The 21,621-nt window shown below is 46.7% G+C and overlaps 1 protein-coding gene across 2 annotated transcripts in view; it reads right to left on the bottom strand.

The window, feature by feature from the left end:
- Positions 1-21,621, bottom strand: part of SORL1 (sortilin related receptor 1) — a 115,555-nt gene that overhangs the window by 2,810 nt on the left and 91,124 nt on the right. For both annotated transcript variants that reach the window (XM_081172432.1, XM_081172431.1), the window contains exons 34-47: positions 18,603-18,729; positions 17,588-17,757; positions 15,243-15,355; positions 14,757-14,861; positions 12,464-12,536; positions 10,445-10,527; positions 9,785-9,881; positions 8,953-9,137; positions 7,146-7,265; positions 5,492-5,656; positions 4,698-4,872; positions 4,245-4,351; positions 1,653-1,845; positions 335-547 (exon numbers count right to left, since the gene is read on the bottom strand). In XM_081172432.1, coding sequence (XP_081028558.1) covers positions 335-547; positions 1,653-1,845; positions 4,245-4,351; positions 4,698-4,872; positions 5,492-5,656; positions 7,146-7,265; positions 8,953-9,137; positions 9,785-9,881; positions 10,445-10,527; positions 12,464-12,536; positions 14,757-14,861; positions 15,243-15,355; positions 17,588-17,757; positions 18,603-18,729 — 1,926 coding nt within the window. The remainder of the gene's footprint in view (positions 1-334; positions 548-1,652; positions 1,846-4,244; positions 4,352-4,697; positions 4,873-5,491; positions 5,657-7,145; positions 7,266-8,952; positions 9,138-9,784; positions 9,882-10,444; positions 10,528-12,463; positions 12,537-14,756; positions 14,862-15,242; positions 15,356-17,587; positions 17,758-18,602; positions 18,730-21,621) is intronic.

The raw sequence follows: 21,621 nt of genomic DNA, 5'->3' as shown, positions 1-21,621 counted from the left end.
GCCAGCATGAGTAAGCCACTTCTGGCAAACCAGAGCAGCGCACGGAAACACCGTTTACCTTCCCGTCAGAGCGGTACCTATTTATCTACTTGCACTTTGAAGTGCTTTCGAACTGCTAGGTTGGCAGGAGCAAGGACCAAGCAACGGGAGCTCATCCCGTCATGGGGATTCGAACCGCTAACCTTCTGATCGGCAAGCCCTAGGCTCTGTGGTTTAACCCACAGAGCCACCCGCGTCCCATTCAATCTCTGTAGCTTAATGCAATTGTTGCCCTCATGAGATTCCACCCATTTAAGTCCTCCTGTCCAAGGCTTAGGAAAACAGCTTCACCCACCTAAATCATCGCCTGATGAGAATATTGCTGACCCCAGTCGGGAGCTGTAGTGGCTGTTTGCGAAGGCCGTGAAGCTATTCTGAAGTCTTCTGTGCCTCATGTACAAGGCAACAAACCCTATGCCCACTGTCACTAGCAAAAGGAACAACATCGGCACCACAATGGCAGCCACGTCTGTAGGCTTGCTCATGGTGGATGCAGCAGGATCTCTGCCTGCAGAAGGAGAAACAAAGAATGCGATTCATTTTGTTGGCTACCCAACACAAATACGAGCATCACATGTCTGCTCCCTGGGCATCTCACAAAGATAAACTGCTATTACAGTATTCGTAAACAGAACTCTAACAACAGTATTAGGACATAGATTTCCAGTGAGATTGAGAAAATATCAGGTCTGAAAAGCCTGGGGAACTGATTTGTAAGGCTTTGTGAAATGCATCAATGGAATGAAAGCCATTGCTTGCAACCTGCATTTCGTTTGTTTACACCATAATGTGAACCGAGACTTTGTATTTTCACAGAATGATGCAGGAGCTGTTTGATTTAATATTTGTATTCTGCTTTTCCAACAAATGTTGAGCTCACAACACTTTATAGTAGCATTATTTAAAAAAAACACCAAATGTTGCAATCATTATCATATCAAACACAATAGCATATAAATAAAGCAAACAACAGCAGCAACAAAGTCATCAGAACAACTGCAATAAAGTCATATTATGCTGCTATAAAGTTCCACATACTGCTATGGTTATGAAAAGTTGGAAGGCTAAAACCCTGGGCAGGGCCAGTTGAAGGCAGGTGTCCTTCTAGCCTGATAATTATTTGGCTGGAAGCAGTGATGTGGTGGTCCAGGGTTAAGGACCTGTTACTATTTTGGCAGCAGGGTCTCTCTCTCCAGCATCCTAGAACCACCAAATTAACATGGAAGGAGGTGAGTCAGTCACTGAGGAATGGCTCCTAGGGTCACTCTTGAGAAGGCATATGGGAAGACAACAAAGGAGGAGTTGTTCCGTATGCTCTAAAGCTAAGCAATTAGGGACTCTGAAAACTCAAGGTGCTTCAGTTTCAAGAGAATAGGGTGCAAGCCCTGTAATGTACATTGGCAGCTCACAGAAAACACAACTTAAGTCGCTCTGAAAGAAGACACTGGAGTACTCGAGATAAATTGCCCATAAACATGAACAGAAGATGATAGATCTAGCTGAAGGGCATTGATAGCCACAACGTTCCAGGCTTCCAAACGTTAACATGCTGAGTGTTGAAAAGAAAATACACGGAAGCAGAAGTGAATCAGAGGGGGAGATCTTTTCCTTACCGCTTCCCACTTCATTGTAAAGTAGCGTTGCAGGCTCCCCGCACACCTGCCCGCTGTAAAGACACCTTGCTTGCACCGTGAAGGAGTAATTATGCCCCATCTTCAGGTTGGAGACTTTGAAGACGTTCTCCGTGGTATTGCCCAGGTACGATGTGCTATTTGTCACGCTGTCGAACATGTGTATTTCATACCCCTGAAATTAAGCACAAAACACACAAAAAGCAAGGTAATTTGGTTCTGGATTGAAATATTGGGTTGCGTCCAAATCAAGTTTTACCCGGAGCAGGTCCACTGAAATGAATGGACATAATAATAATAATAATAATAATTTATTTATATCCCGCTCCTCCCCAGCCGAATCCGGGCTCAGAGCAGCTAACAACAGTAAAAAATAACACAGTTTACATAAAATCACAATCAATTAATTGAAATACATTCTAAAATCAATTCATTCTAAAATCAAATCAGAGTCAAATTAATGGCAACCATTGGGCTAGAGTTCTATGAGGTTTACAGAAGGAGGGGGTCAGTTTCCTTGAATGGCGTTGGACAAATTCTCATGGAGGATACAGCTATCAGTGGCTACTAGCCAGGGTGGCTATGATCTGGCTCCATAGTTGGAGGAAGTCATGCTTCTGAATACCAGTGGCTGGAAACCACAGGAAGGGAGAGGGCTCTTGTGTTCACATCCTGCTTGCAGGTTCCCCACAGGTTGGCCACAGCAAGAACAGAATACTGGACTAGATGGGCCCTTGACCTGATCCTGGACACAGGGAGGAGAAATCGACTGCCAGTTCCCTTGCTGGAGCCTTAGAACATTCTGGACTTGGCTTGGGGAAAACACCTTTTTGTATTTTCTCGCAGGCTTTGCAATCTTCTGTCCATTTTTTTTAATGCTGCTTTGTGCTCATCTCAATTTCGCTGTTTGCCACTATACTGCTTTCACACGGTGGATGTCTTTATTTTTATCATCCTGTGTTTTTTTAGCTTTCCCTAAGCTGCCCTGGGGACTTGCAGAAGGGCAGGGTGTCAATCAAATCAAGAAAGAATGAGTGGTTAAAAAAAGCATGGCACTCCGAGTGTGGTTATAACTGCTAGCATGTAGAGTTAATATGCAGCAGCGGAGGTTACCACTATCGGGACGAGGTGGAGCGGCTCTGTGTTTGGTGTGGAGAGAACAATCTGGCTCTTAATACGGCTAAGACCAAGGAATTGGTGGTGGATTACAGGGAAAAAAAGGCGGACATTCAGCCCTTGTATATCAACGGGGAACGGGTGGAGAGGGTGGCGGAATTCAGGTTTTTGGGAGTGACTATGGATCAGGGCATGACTTGGAGCGCAAATACCACTGCTCTGGTGAAGAAGGCCCAGCAGAGAATTTATTTCCTCAGACTTTTAAAAAAGAACAATCTGAGTGAGAGACTGCTGGTGTCCTTCTACCGAGGCTCCATAGACAGCATACTCACATACTGTATTTGTGCTTGGTTCTCCAGTTGTACAGCTAGAGAGAGGAAGGTGCTCCAGAAGGTCATAACCACAGCCCAAAGGATTATTGGTCACCCTCTCCCACCTTTGGAAGAACTGTACGGTTCCCGTTGCCTTAGGAAAGCAAACAACATCCTGCAGGATCCATCTCACCCGGGATACAGTCTGTTTGCACTACTGCCTTCTGGCAGGAGGTATAGAAACATCAAGTCAAGGACAAATAGACTGAAAAACAGTTTCTATCCAAGAGCTGTGGCCTTTTTGAATGCTGTAACTCGATAGTGAGATCTGGGAGTTTTTGGGGGTGGGGGTGGGTGTGGTTGGAAGGTGGTTTGTTTGTTTGGTTGTTGTTGTTGTTTTGCTTTTACTGTTTTTAAGGGATGGCATCCAATTTCGTTGCACTTGTGCAATGTTGCACTAGTGTAATGACAATAAAGAATCTATCTATCTATCTATCTATCTTAGTTAAGTGAATCCTTGCTTGGAACACACCCTCAGTTGAAAGGTATTCAAACTGAGACATGGTGTAAAATAATAAAGCTTCTGTTTAATAAATGAAGTACATTATTGATATGAAAGAGTTCTGCAGTGCTAGCTATCTAAGTTAGAGAAGCAAAGAAGCCATGCTTGCCCCTTTGTTCTCTATACAGTGGTACCTTGGGTTAAGTACTTAATTCGTTCCGGAGGTCTATTCTTAACCTGAAGCACCACTTTAGCTAATGGGGCCTCCTGCTGCCGCCGCGCCGCCAGAGCACGATTTCTGTTCTCATCCTGTTCTCATCCTGAAGCAAAGTTCTTAACCCGAGGTACTATTTCTGAGTCTGTAACCTGAAGCGTATGTAACCCGAGGTACCACTGTGCACTGATACATCCAAGATGACCTCTCACCTCCAGGGCCAGAGAAAGTGTGTGAGGAAGAGCAGGAAGTTGTAAGCAGGATGCAACCTAAGACTTATCAGTCTAAACATCAAAGAGATAGAGAGAAGTCAGCATAGAGAAAAAGGTCCAGGGACAGTCTGGAAAGCTGGAGATGCCTTTATCTGTCTCAGCCCATGGAAACGTCTCTCAGCAAGCTGAGCTGCTCCCAAACTTCCAATAGCAACTTACCCGGCTTTCACTAAAATGACTTTCTTTTAAGGCTAAACTCTTCCAAAACAACAAGATGTGGTCGTTTTCTGCTATAATCTTTAAGGCATCTGGTGCAGCCAGGGAAACTGCAAAGAAAGAAGGGAAACATATAGGTAAGTAGCAACCTGTCCACCAGTCTCGCTCAGTTCTTTGAAATGCCTATAGATAGCGAATGCAATATGCACTGGATTCCAAAGCGTGTCTACTCAAGAGCCAAGCCCTATTGAGTTCAATGGAGCTTAAACACCCAGGTTTTGCTTTGCCTTCTTCTTTATTGAAAGATTAAAAAGTACACAATTACAAGTGCACAGGAGGAAGACACACCCAGGTTTGTGACAACAGGAATGCAGGCTTTGGCTGGGGAGGGAAACAAGGAAGTACAAACTCAGCATGGTCCTCTTATTCCACTACTTTTTCTCGGACATTCCTTACCTGTGTTAAGTTTCAAACTGGCCTCTTTGCTCATGTTTCCCAGCTGGACGATGATATGGTACTTGCCACCAGGTTCCAGCTTCTTGATGGTATACTCCACGGTGCTGTTGCGAGTTTTCACCTTGTAGATTCGGTCTGTTTTCTTTATTAAATCTTTCACTGCTACAGCATACAACTGAAGGGAGCAGAATGGTGAGTTGCTCCTTCTCCCACAACACCCCACTTCTCCCTTTAAGTGCCTGAAATGCTAAAGGCCAGCTGAAGCACCAAGAGGATTTGGCCTTTGCTTAAGGAGAGCTGCATAACTACCGTGGATTCAGGCATATAAGATGACTTTTTAACCCCGGGAAATCCTCTAAAAAGTCGGGGGTCGTCTTATACGCCAGGTATGGGTTCGCTGGGCAGCGGCAGTGTGCAGCGGGCTCCGCTCCGCGCCGGGAGGAAACCGCCCAGCGAAGCTGGCTTAGCATCACTGGGCAGCTTCGCCAGGCAGCTTCCTCCCGGCGCGGAGTCGCTGCCCACTGCCGCTACTGCTTATAACACTGGGCGTATAAGTCATCCCCCCAAACTGGCAGCTGCCAATTTGGGGGGTCGTCTTATATGCCCAGTTGCCTAATACGCCGGAATCTACAGTAGCCTAGAAAGCCATCTCCCCACCCAGCACTCTCCAAAGCCCATCTCTTAGAAAAAGTTTGGTGGAACCGGGTGGCATTAATTTAGCTTGTGTTTGATTTCTATCCTTTCCCAATATAATAATAATAATAAAACAACAACAACAACAGCAACAATCTCACCATATCTTGGTCAGGAGAATCGTAAGGAGACTCCCACTTGATAACCGCAAAGGTTTTTGCCAGGTGCACAGAGTGAAGGTGCCGAGGGGGGAGGCGACTGTCAGGAATCATCTTCACAACGATGTAATCAGAAGGCGGCCCTTGGTATGGGGATATCACACGTACCTTAAGGAGGTCAGCAGTTGTTAGTCGGTTATACAGCTTTCTAGCATGTCCCCCGCCTCCTTTTATAACCCACAACTCAGCAGAATAACCGCAGCCGCTTGATTCAATAAAGGTTACTTGACTCCGGGAAGGTTATTTCAAATCAGTGCTTCCCAAAACTTGGGTCTCCAGCTGTTTTTGGACCACGACTCCCATCATCTCTGGCTAGCCAGACCAGTGGTCAGGGATTATGGGAACTGCTTTAAATGCACACCTCTGTATTTTGCTACAAAGCCATTTTAGCAAAATGGTTATGTTGAGCATGGAACTAGCGCACAACACAGCAGTCCGGCTGCTCACGGAGCTTCCCATCCGCAGCATGTAACTCCTGCACTTAAGGATCTTGCACTGGCTGCCTGTCTGAACCAAATTTGAGGTCTTCCTGTTAAGATACATTCACGAGGAATGTGTCAGAAACGAACGTATCTCTGGAAACAAGATTGAAACTGAATCTGAATGGCTTTATGGCAAGGGCAGCCAACCTGGTACCCTCCTGGTGTTGCTGGGCTACACCCCACATCATCCCTGGCCATCAGCCATGTTGCTGGGACTGATATGACTTAGAAGTTGAGCAGCTGGAGGGCACCAAGCTGGCTAATGCTTCTATATGATGGCAGCATTGAGGAGGGAGAACAAACATCTTTCAGACCATAGAGGGCACCGTAGCCAATCGAGTCTGCATGCAGAGGTGAAACAGCAACCCCCCCACACACAAAAAAGCAAAACGCTTGCAGGAAGAAATTCAGTTCAGCCTTAAAATCCAGCTGCTTGAAAAGCATTCTCACATAGGAAGGTTTTTATCTGACACTGAAAAAGTGATGACAATGGGAAGGAAATCCCACAACATGGGTGTTGGTGTCCCAACAGAGAAGACCCCGCTGTTCTCGTTTAGGGACTTTTACATCACAAAAAGAAGGAACCTATTCAGAAGAGCCTCTTCCCAAGATACCAAAGGCATGTGTGTGTATGCAGTGTACGTGGCACATGTTAGAGTTGCCCGAGCCAAAATTTACAGGTGATCTGCCCCTATGAGCTTACACTAGAACACCTTAAATGGGTACAAGGCTGCAGGCCCTTAAGAGAATAAGTCGCAACCCTGAGAATATCATATTGCTCTTTGTGACGTTTATACCGCCTTGTGGTTCTGACAGCTTCCTCAAAGTAGTAGAATAGGAGCACAGGAACTTGCTCTTATACAGAGTCTTGCTCAGTGTTGTCCACACTGCCTGGCAAAACAGCATGCCAAGATTTCAGGCAGGGGATCTTCCTATCTGGAGAAGTCAGGGATCGGAGTGGGAACCTTCTGCGTGCCATGCAGAAGCTCTGCCCCGATCTATGGCCCTTCCCTAATCAGTTGCCCTCTTTTGATATTGAATTTATAAACAAAAGCCCAAATTGCATTGGTTGGCAAGAGCGGGGAGGGGGAGAAGATTAACGATGCACTCCTTACCAGAAATAAGTACTGCTCATCTCTGTTGACAATGACTGTAATGTTGTGCAGTGTGGTGGTGGCATTGGTAGGATTCCTGTAGAGCTCCAGGAAAGATGTAGCATAAAATATGCCATATACCTGTCAAGGGGGGCGGGGAGAGATGCAAGCAAGAAAAGCATCTTGAAACTCTTTCCCCACTCTAAAGTCTTGCAAACAAATCCACTGAATTTTCCAACCCATTAAAAAATAAATAAATGTAGCCATCCACAGTTGCAATGGTCTTCGTGGCAAACTGAACTGATTCCTGAAGTTTAAAAAGGAATGAATTATAGACATACCTTGGTTCTCAAATTTAATCCATTCTGGGAGTCTGTTCAACTCCCAAAATGGTTCAAAAACCAAGGCACAGCTTCCTGCAGCCAATCGGAAGCCGCATTGGACGTCGGCTTCCAAAAAAACATTCGCAAACCTGAACACTCACTTCTGGGTTTGCGACATTCGGGAGCCAATTTGTTCGACGACTCAGACTGTATCTTCAAGAGTATAAAGGCTTTTTTGTCTGGTTGCCAGCTATTAACTGGACCAAATGCACATCCAAACAAGTGGATTTTACACTAAACAGATATTTACTGAAAGCCTCATCTTTCACAGCCAATCTCTACAATTTGGACCATTTAATACTGGTCCTGAGAGACCTGCATTGGCTCCCAGTACATTTCCTAGCACAATTAAAAGTGTTGGTGCTGACCCTTAAAGTCCTAAATGGCCTCGGTCCAGTATACCTGAAGGAGCATCTCCACCCCCATTGTTCTGCCCGGACACAGAGGTCCAGCACCAAGGGCCTTCTGGTGGTTCCCTACTGCAAGAAGTGAGGTTACAGGGAACCAGGCAGAGGGCCTTCTCGGTAGTGCCGCCTGCCCTGTGGAACGCCCTCCCATCAGATGTCAAGGAAATAAGCAACTATCCTACTTTTAAAAGACATCTGAAGGCAGCCCTATTTAGGGAAGTTTTTAATGTTTAATGCTGTATTGTGTTTTTAATATTCGATTGGGAGCTGCCCAGAGTAGCTGGGGAAACCCAGCCAGATGGGTGGGGTATAAATAATATATTTTTTATTATTATTATTATTATTATTATTATTATTATTATTATTATTATTATTATTATTATTAGCATGGGAGACTTAGGTTCAAATCTCAGTTATAAAGCTCATTGGATGGCTCTGAGCAACTCACTAACTTAACTACCACAAATCTGCAAATCCTATGTTCATCATTTGAGGCCCTCCTCCGAAGGAGGAGTGGAAGGTGGTGACATGAGAACGGGCCTTTTCAGTGGTGGCTCCCAAACTGTGCTCTCCCCAGAAAGAGACACCTGGTGCCACTGCTACCAACTTTCAGGCACCAGACAAAGATGTTCCTGATTAGGTCTTAATTGGGGATGTAGGGTATGATTATCCGCAAGCCTGTATTGATGTTCAACTTTAGTAAGGTTGGATTTCTCCTTTTTATGTTATTGCAAGATGAACACTTTTAGATAAATTTCTTTTTTATGCTGCATTTTAAATTTTGTGCTTTGTACGCATTCATAATTGTTATTTGCTTTGATACTTTTTTTTTAATAAGTAACAAATATATGGCCTACCACACCAGCTTGGGATGGGATTTACACCCTGAAAATAGGAAAACAATAAGCTTGCCCCTTTTTGATGGGACCAACTGCAAAAATTACATGTGAATGGCAGGCAGACATTTAGAAAGAGAACGGGCTCTTCTGCTCTGTCTGGGGGCTCTTTCCACAAGATGAAAAAGAAAGGAACCCTTACCACATTCTTGGGGCCAGTCCAGTTGCATTCCACCGCTGTCTGATTCACAGCTTTAGCTTTCAGACTGGGAGGGGGCGGTCTTGTGCCGCTGGTCAACACGTGGGCAAAAGACAGAGGGCTGTCCCCCAGCTCCGTCTTGGCCCATGCAGAAATCTCGTACTGTGTCTGAGCAGTCAAGTTACTCACTGTGGAGGGTGGAGAAAACGATTGGGGCTAAGCAAGGATGTGGAGCACCCTCCCCAAATAAGGCTTGTCTAGGGCCGAGCCAAAAGAATCTCCCACTTTGGCAGCCCATTTCCAGGTTGCAAAGGGTTTTGCTTGCTTGTTTTAAAAAGGGGAAGCATTCTGAAGATTTTGCATCTGGCCCTGTGAAATTCACCTGATTTAGTGGTCATGGGGGCCCAGTAGCGGAAGGTTCAGGTAGGGTAGTGTTGCTCACCAGCTTTCTGAACGCTTAGCATTTCTGCTGTTCCCAGGTGGGGAGAATCCAGAGCGCCAGCCCCAAATACTAGGGTGAAGTACAAGGCAGTGCCTCCACCTCCCCTGAACATTCCCTGTACAAGAAGTTCACTAGACTAGTAAATGAATCTCTCCCCCCCCCCCCCCCGTTCATCCAATGCACCTGGGGTCATCAGCAAGCTTAGGTAGTGGGCAGCAAGCCATGTGACACACAGAGCAAGCATTGTTCTCCAACACCTTCCTGCCTGCAAGCACCACCCACTGCCTCAGGCTGACGCCTCACCCGTGTCCAACGATAGGACCGGCCCTGCTGATCAGTGGTAATCCTCCATTAGATGTTACCAGATGAAATGAGTATTCCGGTGAGGCTTACCAGTTTGTGCCGACTTTCCCCCATCAATGAGCAAGGATATTTTTTCTTGTCTGTGGGTGTCGAAAGTCCAGAAGATTTTCACAACGTAACCGTTCACCTGTCAGGCGGCAGCAGAGAATGCATAGGACAAACAAGTAAGCAAGTCCATGTGTTTTAAATGGCAAGTTTGAAGTACCAAAAGCTCCTTGTAACTGACTGATCACTCCTCTATATGTCAGCTATAATAATTATGCTATAATCTGCTCTGATTCTCCTCCCCATCTTTGGTTTTGAAAGGCAGCTCTCTAAGGAACTTGGTGCAACAGAAACATAATGGATCATTGTTAACTAAATTAAGAGTGATTAAGTGCAAGGCAGAAATATACTCTATTATCTTTGCACCTTCCAAAAAAGGCTCTGTCAGACAAAATGGATACCAATACCAGGAATTTTATTATGTTTAAGATTCAGAGCTAGCGTAATTAAAACTTCTGTTTGCCTAGGAATTGCAAACCCCTAATGGCATCACGATTATGGTTTATTTGCCTCCCTCCCAACACCTGCTCCCAATCCATCACCTTAGAGAACCTTTCCAAAGCACAGCATTTATACGTCAGTTCACAAAATGTTCTTTTGTGTGGTGTATTTGAGCTGGGCTTTTCAGCCACAAATTTTTATTACCTGAATGTTAGCTTCCATTTTGAGGGTGAAGCTTATGGAGTTTTCAGTGTAGCTATCAATATGGATCGTAGGTGGCGGGATAACTAAGGCAGAGAGGAAACAGAGGAAACTGGCATCAGACACTAAACTGAAATCTGCAAAATTCCAATGGAAAATTCTCTTTTTGTGTTTTCAGCTTACTCTGCCAGTCCATCACAGTGAATGTATCTGGACACTAGTAATGAACCGGTAGATTGTGGCCTACAAGTAGGTCTCAACAGCCTTTAATAAACAACAACAACAACCCATTCCTTTTTAAATAATAGGGGCTGATGTATACGTTACAGTCCCCAAAACATGGACTGTAAAGTCTCACATTCCCACTCCCTTTTGCATGCAAAATCAGTGCCAACCATGATTAGGTGTATGATTTGACTGTGCTAAATTAATTACAGTCAATCCTCTTAAACTAACAGTTGAAACCAAGTACCTGCACCCCTGAAGGGATGCGGGTGGCACTGTGGGTTAAACCACAGAGCCTAGGACTTGCTGATCAGAAGGTCGGCGGTTTGAATCCCCGTGACGGGGTGAGCTCCCATTGCTCTGTCCCTGCTCCTGCCAACCTATCAGTTTGAAAGCATGTCAAAGTGCAAGTAGATAAATAGGTACCGCTTCGCCAGAAAGGTAAACAGTGTTTCCGTGCTTTGCTCTGGTTCGCCAGAAGTGGCTTAGTCATGCTGGCCACATGACCCGGAAGCTGTACGCCGGCTCCCTCGGCCAATAAAGTGAGATGAGCGCCGCAACTCCAGAGTCGGTCACGACTGGACCTAATGATCAGGGGTACCTTTACCTTTACCTGCACCCCTGATGCTATGGGGACTCCCACTCCCATCAGTCCCATGCAGAATGGCCAACAATCAGAGATTATGGATGCTGCAGTCCAGAAACTGTCAGTATCTCAGCTCACAGTCAGAGGTAACTGGCCTCCCCCGGGCAAACCGAGTGAGATACTTGTTTACCTTCCGTCTGCGTCTCCCGGCAGCCTAGGTCGTAAATCGGCGATTCTCCTCGTTAGACGTGAGAAGAACACACCCTCTGCTTCTCTCCCTGTCTTCCCCCCCAGGGAGGGGAAATGAGACAGACAGGAGTCCTATTTACATGTCTTTTATTCCTGTCATTCAGCAATACATAGAAACGTGACTGCACTTTCCAGACTCCATCAGAAGAGTCACTACTCCTCCCCTGTACTTCCAGCACAGGTCAGATGACACTCTGAGCTAACATCCGGTGCTCAGTACAGAGAATAGACTCCCCCTTTTTCCCAACAGTACAGTTCGAGACAACAACATCCTGTTTTGCTTTCCAGCCACCTGCAGCTGGCTTTTGCATTGGTGCTTTTTCCTGACAGAAACAAGTTCCCCATCCCTGCTCTAGGGTTAGGATGGATGTTGCTACAGGCATCCCAAGTATGCTTATGCTTGTGCTTGTGTGTGTGTGTGTGTGTGTGTGTGTGTAGGGGGGCATAATTTATAGGCAAGAGGGGATGAGCTGGTGGGAGGAAAAGGCCCATTCTCACAGTACCATTCCTGATCATTTAGCCCAGATTTCACCAATATTGTCGCTGGACTACAATATCCATCATCCTGATCATTTACCATGGTGGCTGGGGATGATGGGATTGTAGTCCGTTAACAGCTGGTGGGTTTAAAAAAAGGTTTGTTAGTAGGGAATGGTTAAGTTTGGGAAAAGGCATAGCTGTTTAATGTAGCAAGTGATTAATATTTACAATATGTGCAAGTCATTAGCTACTATAGATGGATTTGTAATTGGCACACTGAACAGCCTAGAGAAGAGAGCGAGAGGAACATAATGAACGTCCCAAGGCTGCCAGTGAATATATTAATATTAAAATAACAAAATGTGAGACGGCTCAGACTCATTTATAGATTTAGGTTTTGGGTTTTTTGCTCTCTCTGGTCTGCTTCCTGGTGCAGCAAAACAAAACAAGAGGTAAAAGAAATTAATTAGTTAATAGTTTACCTTTGCCTTTTACGGTTCGTATGGATTTGGAATCACTCCAGTTTCCCACTCCACGGCTAGTTACCGCAGCAACCTTTTCAAATGAGAAGGCTAGTTAATATGCAAGAAGGCATGCTGTTTGACTTTTTAATGAAAACAAAGCAGGTTTACAGGCGACAGCTGATGGGGAAATGGTGTGTAAGTGCCTTGCTTCTGTTCCTCTGCAGACTTGGGAGCCTGAAAATGAGGTTCTGGGAAGCGAGAAGCCTCCAGGTGCCAGTAGTAGCCAGGGGTCCTGACGGCTGCTACAGCAAGGCCACTTCTCTAACCCTCACTCAGCTTCATCGCCTCCTCCCACCTGCTCTCCATCCCTCTGGCAATGCCTAGTTTCACGCAGGACTCAGAGGAGCAAAAAGGAACAGAGGAGCTTCTGCTGCTGCCATCACAGACTGTCTCTGATGTTCAGGAGAGTTTCAAACGCAGTTTACTGAGCTGCATTGGGGGCTGCTTTTCAAAGAGTGGGGCAAGCAGATCTTTGTTATGCAGCTCTGTCAGGCACTCAAGACATGTTTTGGGCAGGCTGGTGGTGCAAAGGGAGACCATGATGCCCACCTACCCCCTTCAGCAACATGTTAACCAAGTTGAAGGAAGGCAGCGGGTGTAAGGAGGGGCTATAGCTCACCGCTAGAGCACCCACTTTACATGCAGAACATCCCATTGTTTAAACTCTGTTCTCCCAAGACAGGGCTGGGAAATACCGTATTTTTCGCTCTATAAAACGCACCCGGCCATAAGATGCACCTAGTTTTAGAGGAGGAGAACAATAAAAAAAATGTTCTCTCCCTCTCTGCTCAGCGCCTCTCCAGCAAAGCGGCAGGAGAAACGGAAGGGGCTCCGTTTCTCCTGCCGCTTTGCTGAAGGGGCGCTGCGCAGAGAGGGAAAGCTGCGCAGCGCCTCTCCAGCGAAGCGAAGCCAGGAGAGCAAGAGGGATCGATCCCTCTTGCTCTCCTGGCTTCAGCAAAAGCAACGCGAAGCCTCCTGAGCGCAGTGGGAGCGCTCCCGCTAAGCTCAGGAGGCTTCAGGCAGCTATCCCCGAAGCCAGGAGAGCAAGAGGGATCGATCCCTCTTGCTCTCCTGGCTTCAGCGAAAGCTGCACAGCCTGCATTCGCTCCATAAGACGCACACACATTTCCCCTTAATTTTTAGAAGGGGAAAAGTGTGTCTTATAGAGAGAGAAAAACGGTACATGTCTGAGTCCCACTGCTAGCCATGGATCTAGACCAAGGGTTACTGGGCACCTGTGACCTTCCAGATGTTGCTGGATGAAATGCGTGCTCCAACACCATCTGGAGGGTTGCAAGTTCTGCACCCCAGAACTAGACGTGCCAACGGTCAGAACAGTGAGGCCAACTCACCCGTCAGCTGATGCCAGCTGCCCACTGAAATGACACCAGCTAATTGACAGGTGGACATTGTTTTGAAAATATAAGCTCCATAGGCCAAGACTGGCCTGTGAGCTGAGCTTCCCTCCTACACACACACACACACGCACAGACACGCACGCACACGCACGCACAGCTTCACCAGATCAGAGCTACTCCTGAGCTCTGGGGCAACAACTAACAGGCCACTGCCCTCTTCTGCGCAGCAGACCAGAAGCAGCCAACCTTTTGAAACCAGAAAAACTATTATCGGCAACACACACACACACCCCAGAATAGAAGACCTATTTCAAGTCTCATTTGAACAGGGATACAGGGTGGTGCTGTGGTCCACACCACTGAGCCTCTTGGACTTGCCGATCAGAAGGTCGGCGGTTCGAATCCCGCGACGGGGTGAGCTCCCGTTGCTTGGTCCCAGCTCCTGCCAACCTAGCAGTTTGAAAGCACGCCAAAAAGTGCAAGTAGATAAATAGGTACCGCTCCGGTGGGAAGGTAAACGGCATTTCCATGTGTTGCTCTGGTTTCACCAGAAGCGGCTTAGTCATGCTGGCCACATGACCCAGAAAAGCTGTCTGCGGACAAACACCGGCACCCTCGGCCAGTAAAGCGAGATGAGCGCCGTAACCCCAAAGTCATCTGCGACTGGACAACTGTCAGGGGTCCTTTACCTTTACTTTTTACAGGTGGCGGAAGGAGGAGGGACCCTACCAGCACCAGCAAAAGCTTCTGTTGTTGCCTGTGAACCTGTGACTTTCACTGCTGACCTAGTGTGGAGAATACTGAGCTGAAAAGTCCAACAGCCTGCCTGGGTATAAAGGCCGCTTCCCACCTGCCTATGCGAGGGGCAAATCACTTTCAAGATATATACTCACTCTGACTGTATATAACATGTTGACCTGCAGGCTCTCTATCTCCGAGTAGTTGCTGGCGGCTCTCACAGACGACCATTCCTTGGAACCAGCTCTGCTGTATTCCACCTGATATGGTAGAGAAGAGGGAGGAGCAGTCCTGGTTTGCAGCTATAGCAAAGCATCAGCGGACCCACTTCTTCAAGACAATGCACTGGGCGGAAGTGAAACTTCCAGTCTGAGCTGCCTGGGCTGTTCTCCCCAACTCCCCACTGGCCAGTTCAGCCAGATCCAAAGAGGGCTGCCCTTTCTGCTCTAGGAATGAGGCCCCAGGCCAAATTCCCTGATTATCATTTTCCTACATGTATTGTTTTTAATTATGCTTTTATGTCTCAGTGCTGCACACTGCCCAGGCATTTTATGATACAGAAAGTACAGAAATACTTCTGTGAGCACACACATTTCTCCAAGGCTCCCCCTCAGTACGGCATCAGTCCAGTTAATACTTACAACATATTCTCTGATCAGGCCGTGGGCATTCGCTGGTGGTGCCCACTGGCAAACCACAACGCCTTCAGCTTCTCTCTTCAGCAACAACTGAAGATGTCGGGGAGGGTCTGGCACTGGGAGGGGGGGAGAAAGGTGGGTGGGTATGATTAGTGACAAGGACAGAGCCGGCCTAAGACATTTTGCTGATTGCACAAGATTGCACCCCTTCCATTCCATGAATATCCCATTGCACAGAAAAGATTTGTCATATACAGTGGTGCCTCGCAAGACGAAATTAATTCGTTCCGCAAGTCTCTTCGTCTTGCGAGTTTTTCGTCTTGCGATGCACAGTTTCCCATAGGAATGCATTGAAAATCAATTAATGCGTTCCTAGGGAAACCGCCTTCAGACCAGGTCCGGGGACAGTCTGTCCCCGGACCTCTTCTGAAGACTGGGGGGGGGACGACAAGGGCTTTTCTTCCCACCCCCAGCATTTTAAAAAACCCCGGGACAGCGGAGGACTTCTCCGCTGTCCGGGCGATCTTAAAATGCTGGCGGGCGGCATTTTAAAATCGCCCCGGGACAGCGGAGGACTTCTCCGCTGTCCGGGGCGATTTAAAAGCCCCTGGGAAGGCAGGCAGGGGGGACAAAGACTTTCGCCCCCCGCCCGCCTTCAGAAGGTGTTCCCGCCCCCCCCCCCCCGCCCGGCTTCGGAGCAGCGTTCCGAAGCTGGGCGGCGGCGGGAGGAGGCGTTCCTGCCCCGCCGCCCGGCTTCGGAGGAGGTCCGAGGACAGTGGGGAAGACGCGCTGCGCTTCCCTGCTGTCCCGGATATTTCCCTATGGGCTGTCATCTTGCGAAGCAAGCCCATAGGGAAATTCGTCTTGCGAAGCGCCTCCAAAACAGAAAACCCTTTCGTCTAGCGGGTTTTCCGTCTTGCGAGGCGTTCGTCTTGCGAGGTACCACTGTATAGAATCCGTATCCAAACAAACCCCTGTGTTGCAAAAGAGAACATCAACAATGTTTAGTTCACATATATTCATTCGAAATAAGATGGGGTGTGTAGTCTTTTTCATTACTGTTTGTATCAGTTTATAATTTTTGTAAAGTGATATGTCATGCAGGTCATCATCTGTAAAATTTTATTTTCAGTTTATGAAACAATTCTATATTTTCCCACCACGTTGACGAAGATCTATGAAACAGCAGTAAATGTCCGGAATCTCTTTTCAGTGTTGGACATTATATTTGCTGAATATACAAAGCTTCACAGCTTATCTTTCATCGTACAAAGTTTGGTACCTCTCTTCATTTAAAGACTTTCGGAGACTTTGAGTCTAAGATTTCATTTTGAACTTGTTATTGTTTGAAGGAATTCTATAAAGATTGTCTATATACAGAATCTGAACTATAAACGTTAACTAACCAATGTTAAGTAATAATAATAATAATAATAATAATAATAATAATAATAATAATAATAATAATAATTTATTATTTGTACCCTGGCTGGGTTTCCCCAGCCACTCTGGGCGGCTTCCATAGAAACCAAAAATACAATAAAATATCACAGATTAAAAACTTCTCTGAACAGGGCTGCCTTTTACTGAAAGACAGTTTATTTTATGATGGATTTCCAAAGTTACAATATCTCGACTCCACTCTTGGCAGTCTATTAATGCCGGTTTCTGGGAATCGAAAGCGGGGAAAGATGCTGCTGCGCTCAGGTCCCACTTGCAGGCTTCCTAAAGGCACTTGCTTACTCAATTAGCCTGAATGGGCCACTGGCCTCCTCCAGCATCACTCTTCTTATGCTCTTATGAGTCTCCTTGGGCACATTTATGTGGAAAAACAGCCCACAAATTGATATAATAAATAAACAATGCTATCTAAAGATGCTGACCAGACTGGCAACCAAATCTTACTTTAATAGTTGTGCGGGGGGACAGCCTCCCCCAGTACACTTGAGGACTACCTTAGCGGGCACAAGGCAGGCCACAGGACACAGAGAGCTCTTGTCTGTGCCCTGCCCCTCAACACTTGTTGCCTGAAGCAGCTAATTTGCTCTGCCTCCCTCTGCATGAGGGGAAAGCATCTTTCTAATCAAGTTTTGTACACTGGAATTATGTATGAAATAGCAACGCCACCCTGAGTCACTATACAGAATTTCAAGCCTAATTTCAGCGCTGGCAAACTAAATGAGCCCATCTCACCCAATGCAGAAAACTGCAAAATAATGCAAGGGCAATGGATCGTGCAGAAACACTGCAAGCCACGTCCTCTGTAAATCGGTACTTTGGGCTTAACAAAGGCATCTTTCATTCTGTAATTAATTCCACATGTGCCACAAACGAGCGAGCTGACTTACGTCCTTCCGGGGTACGCAAGGTGATGAAGTCGTTGGTGTTGTACGCTTTGCTCAGGCACTGAACCTGAACTTTGACCTGGTACGTGCTGTCTGGCTTCAGGACTTTCAAGACGCTGTTGGTTTTGTTGCTGTGGGTTTCTAAGGATTTCCACACGCTCTCGCCAACCATCCTAGATTTGGGAGTTTCAAAGAAGCATCAGTAACACTGCTTTGAAATGTAAATCAGGCAGGAGCCATTTCGGCAGCTGGACATCATGGAATTGGCTCACACAAACATAATCCATCACCTAATTCTACTGTGGCGGTATGATTTTGGTACTCTTACAATGTCAGCAAGGCATGGTCTAAAACAGCAGTGGGGAGTCTGTGACTCTCCAGACAATGTTGAACAACAACTCCCATCATTCCTGACCAGGCTGGCTGGGACTGAGGGGAGCTGAAGTCCAACAACATCTGCAGGGCGAAAGATTCCCCATCCCTGGTCTATCTAAAAGGAGCACCTACATCAGGCACAACCAAAGGATCTCCAATGCCGTTTACTAGAACCCTGAGACCCACCAACCAAAGCCATGGCTGGGGGCAGCTATATGCAAGATACTCAGGCAGCAAAACCTAAAATGGGACACAAGTTGTTGTTTTTTAATGTATTTTAAGTATGAACAGAGAGGAGGCAATACGTCTCGCCAAGAGCATCATTTGGGCAAGCCCTGAATAGAAAGCCATTCCTTAACATCGTTCCACAGCCAAAATCAATTCTTTTTTACAACTCCTTTGGGCTACATTCAACTCTTATAATCATCTGTATCCCTCTTCTCCTTCTGTTGCTTTTTTCTCTGTTTACATTGTAGTCTCCTAGGGAGCAGTGCCCTTGATTCTGCTTGCTGCAAATGGACCTCTGTAATTTGCTCATGGTATAGTAACAACTGCACTAATAAGCTCGGATTCAATTAGGTGTTTGCACACACAGTCTGTTTTTAGTCATGACTGCTATGCTAAAGCTGCCCAGCCAGGCTACCTGTAATGGATATTGTAGACGCAGGATGCAAGGGGCATCTTCTTAGGGCGGGTCCAGGTTAAAGTGATGTTGCCGGAGAAATCGGCTGTCCATTGGAGGTTCTGCACTTTATAGACAAGAGTGTCATCTAGGGAAACAGAATGTAAAAATCCCAAGTTTGGTAGAGGCAAGGGAATGAGTTTACACAATGCCTATCACAGCCCACAGTGACCAAGTGACGAGTCAGCTTTTACACCAGGCTTCCTCAACCTCGGCCCTCCAGCTGTTTTGAGACTACAATTCCCATCATCCCTGTCCACTGGTCCTGCTAGCTAGGGATCATGGGAGTTGTAGGCCAAAAATCATCTGGAGGGCCAAGGTTGAGGAAGCCTGTTTTACACCAGCCACCTTGGGTGCATCTTTGCAGGTGGGGAGTGTAAGAATTCTCAATCTCTCTTGAGTATTTCAAGTAGCTTTTGCATTCATCTGCATCCCTTCTGAATTCATCCCTCAAGTTATGCATGGGGGGGGGGTTGCTTTTAAATTTGCAAACCTGGCACTCTCCAGATGTTTTGTACCACAACACCCATCCGTCTCAGCCAGCGCCCGGGACAAATGCCATTGGGAACAGCACCGGTTGCCACACTTCAAAAGTGATATTGTAGAGTTGAAGACCCTTCATAAAAGGGCAACCAAGCTGATCAGGAGGTGGGAGCAGTTCCGCTACAAGGAAATGCTACGTCGTTTGGATCTTTTCAGGTTAGAAAAGATGTGAGGAAGGGGATGTGACAGAGATGTAGATAGAATTATACCTGATTTGAAGAAAATAAAAAGAGGCAAGTTTATCTCCCTCTCTTGTCATTCCAGATGCTGGGGTCATCCTGGAAGAGTCAGGACAGGCAAAAGGAAATTCTTCTTCACACAGAACATAGTTATATGGAATTCACTTCTGCAAAAGCTACTGGCGATAGCCACCACTTTGGATGGCTTTAAAAGGGGGAGTTGGACAAATTCCTGGAGGATAGGGCTGTCAACAGCTGCTAGCCCCGATGACTATATTTTACCTCCACTATCAGAGGCAGCTATGCCTCTGAGTACCTTATGCTGGGAATCACAAGCAGGGAGAGTGCTGTCGCACTCTCAGGCCCTGGTTTTGGGTTTCCCAAACGAGGCATCTGGTTAGCCACTGTGAGAACGATGTTGGATTAGATGAGCCTTTCGGCCGGATTCAGCAGGTCCGTACGTATGTCCTTATGTTCACAGGTCAGCTCAAAGTCTCTCCAAGCATCAACGGGAGGTTGCAAAGCCTCTCAAAGGCAGTTTGCACTCATGAGGATAACGCAAAACTGCTCTGTGTGTGTGTCTCTTTAGAATTCTGGCCAGCCTGCCGATCTCGGTGTCCTGGTGGGTGAGCCGAGTCTGGGCAGCCTCTTCAAATCAATATTTAATTAAAGAACTAAAAACTGATTGATGCTCAGCGCCCCCTGTGCTTTAGGAGGAAATTGGTTGAATCCCAAGGTGGAGAGGTGTAGTGGGGGCAGAAAGAGAAAGAGAGAAAGTGATCGATAACTATTAGTGTGACTATTATCTAAGCCATAATGAATTGAGGGTCAGGGATTGTGCTGACAGAACAGTCTTCTGCCAGCAAAGCTGATGCATAGGAGAAGAGGGAGATGAAGAAGGGGGGGGGGGATCTGTCAAGACAGCATCTAGCACACAAGGACTTTGCCAGGCTGGGGGAGCCTCTGGTCCATGGTCCACCTAAGGCCCAGGAGGGGTCCGAAACTGACCCCATCGTTCTGCCCGGACGCTGAGGTCCAGCGCCGAGGGCCTTCTAGCAGTTCCCTCATTGCGAGAAGCAAAGCTACAGGGAACCAGACAGAGGGCCTTCTTGGTCGTGGCGCCCGCCCTGTGGAACGCCCTCCCATCAGATGTCAAAGCGATAAACAACTACCTGACATTCAGAAGACATCTTAAGGCAGCCCTGTTCAGGGAAGTTTTTAATGTGTGACATTTTAGTGTATTTTTGGTCTCTATGGAAGCCGCCCAGAGTGGCTGGGGAAACCCAGCCAGATGGGCGGGGTACAAATAATAAATTATTGTTATTATTATTATTAATTATTATTATTATTATTATTATTATTATTATTATTATTATTATTATTCATAAGAACACAAGCAAAGCCTGATGGATAAGGCCAATGGCCCATCTAGTCTAGAATCCTGTTCTCACAGTGGCCACCCTGTGGGAAACCTGAAAGCTGGACCCCGGCACATGAGTGCTCCCCGCTCCTGTCGTTCCCAGCAATGAGAATTCAGAAGCATTGCTGCCTCCGATTTTGGAGGCACAGCACAGCCATCATCCATTAAGTCATACCCTCCATGGATTCATCTAATGCCATTTTAAAGCTATCCAGGTTTGTGGCCATCATTGCCTTCTGTGGGAGTCCCACAGTTTAACTATGCGCCGCATGAAAAAGTGCTTTCCTTTTTATCCATCCTGAATGTTCCGACGTTCAGCTTCACTGGAGATTGCAACGCTATGAGAGAGGGATAAAAACTTTCTTCCATCCACTTTCTCCACGCTACTCATAATTGCATAAGCTTCTGTTGTGTTGCCTCTTACTCGCCCTTTCTCTAAACTAAACAGTCCCAATTGCTTTATCCAAGCCATGCCCGTCTGCCCTTCACCTGTCATCTAAAGATAACAGGTGAAGATCTTGCAATCAAGAGCCTTCAGGCACACACCCAAATTGCTCCTTGTCCCAACCAGACTTGCATTTGATGACTTGCCTTTGGCGCCAGATGCAAACCCTGCTGGAACTGCTTCCACCCGGGAACACCCAAGCACAACTAGTCCCTGCCAAAAGTGAGGTTTGCAGCTGTGGTTGGTTGCACTTGGGAGTTCCCAGTTCCCAGGGGGCGGTTGCTGTCAGCACCACCGCCAATTCCACTGGGATGAGCTGCAGTTGGGAGAGTTCCCTGAGAACTGCAAGGTCTGCAGTCAGCACCCATCAGCTGACCCACTACTCCACTGAAA

This window comes from Podarcis bocagei (genome assembly GCF_964188305.1).
Source record: "Podarcis bocagei genome assembly, chromosome: 15".
Classification (NCBI taxonomy): Eukaryota; Metazoa; Chordata; class Lepidosauria; order Squamata; family Lacertidae; genus Podarcis; species Podarcis bocagei.
This window is presented reverse-complemented; position numbering and strand designations above follow the sequence as displayed.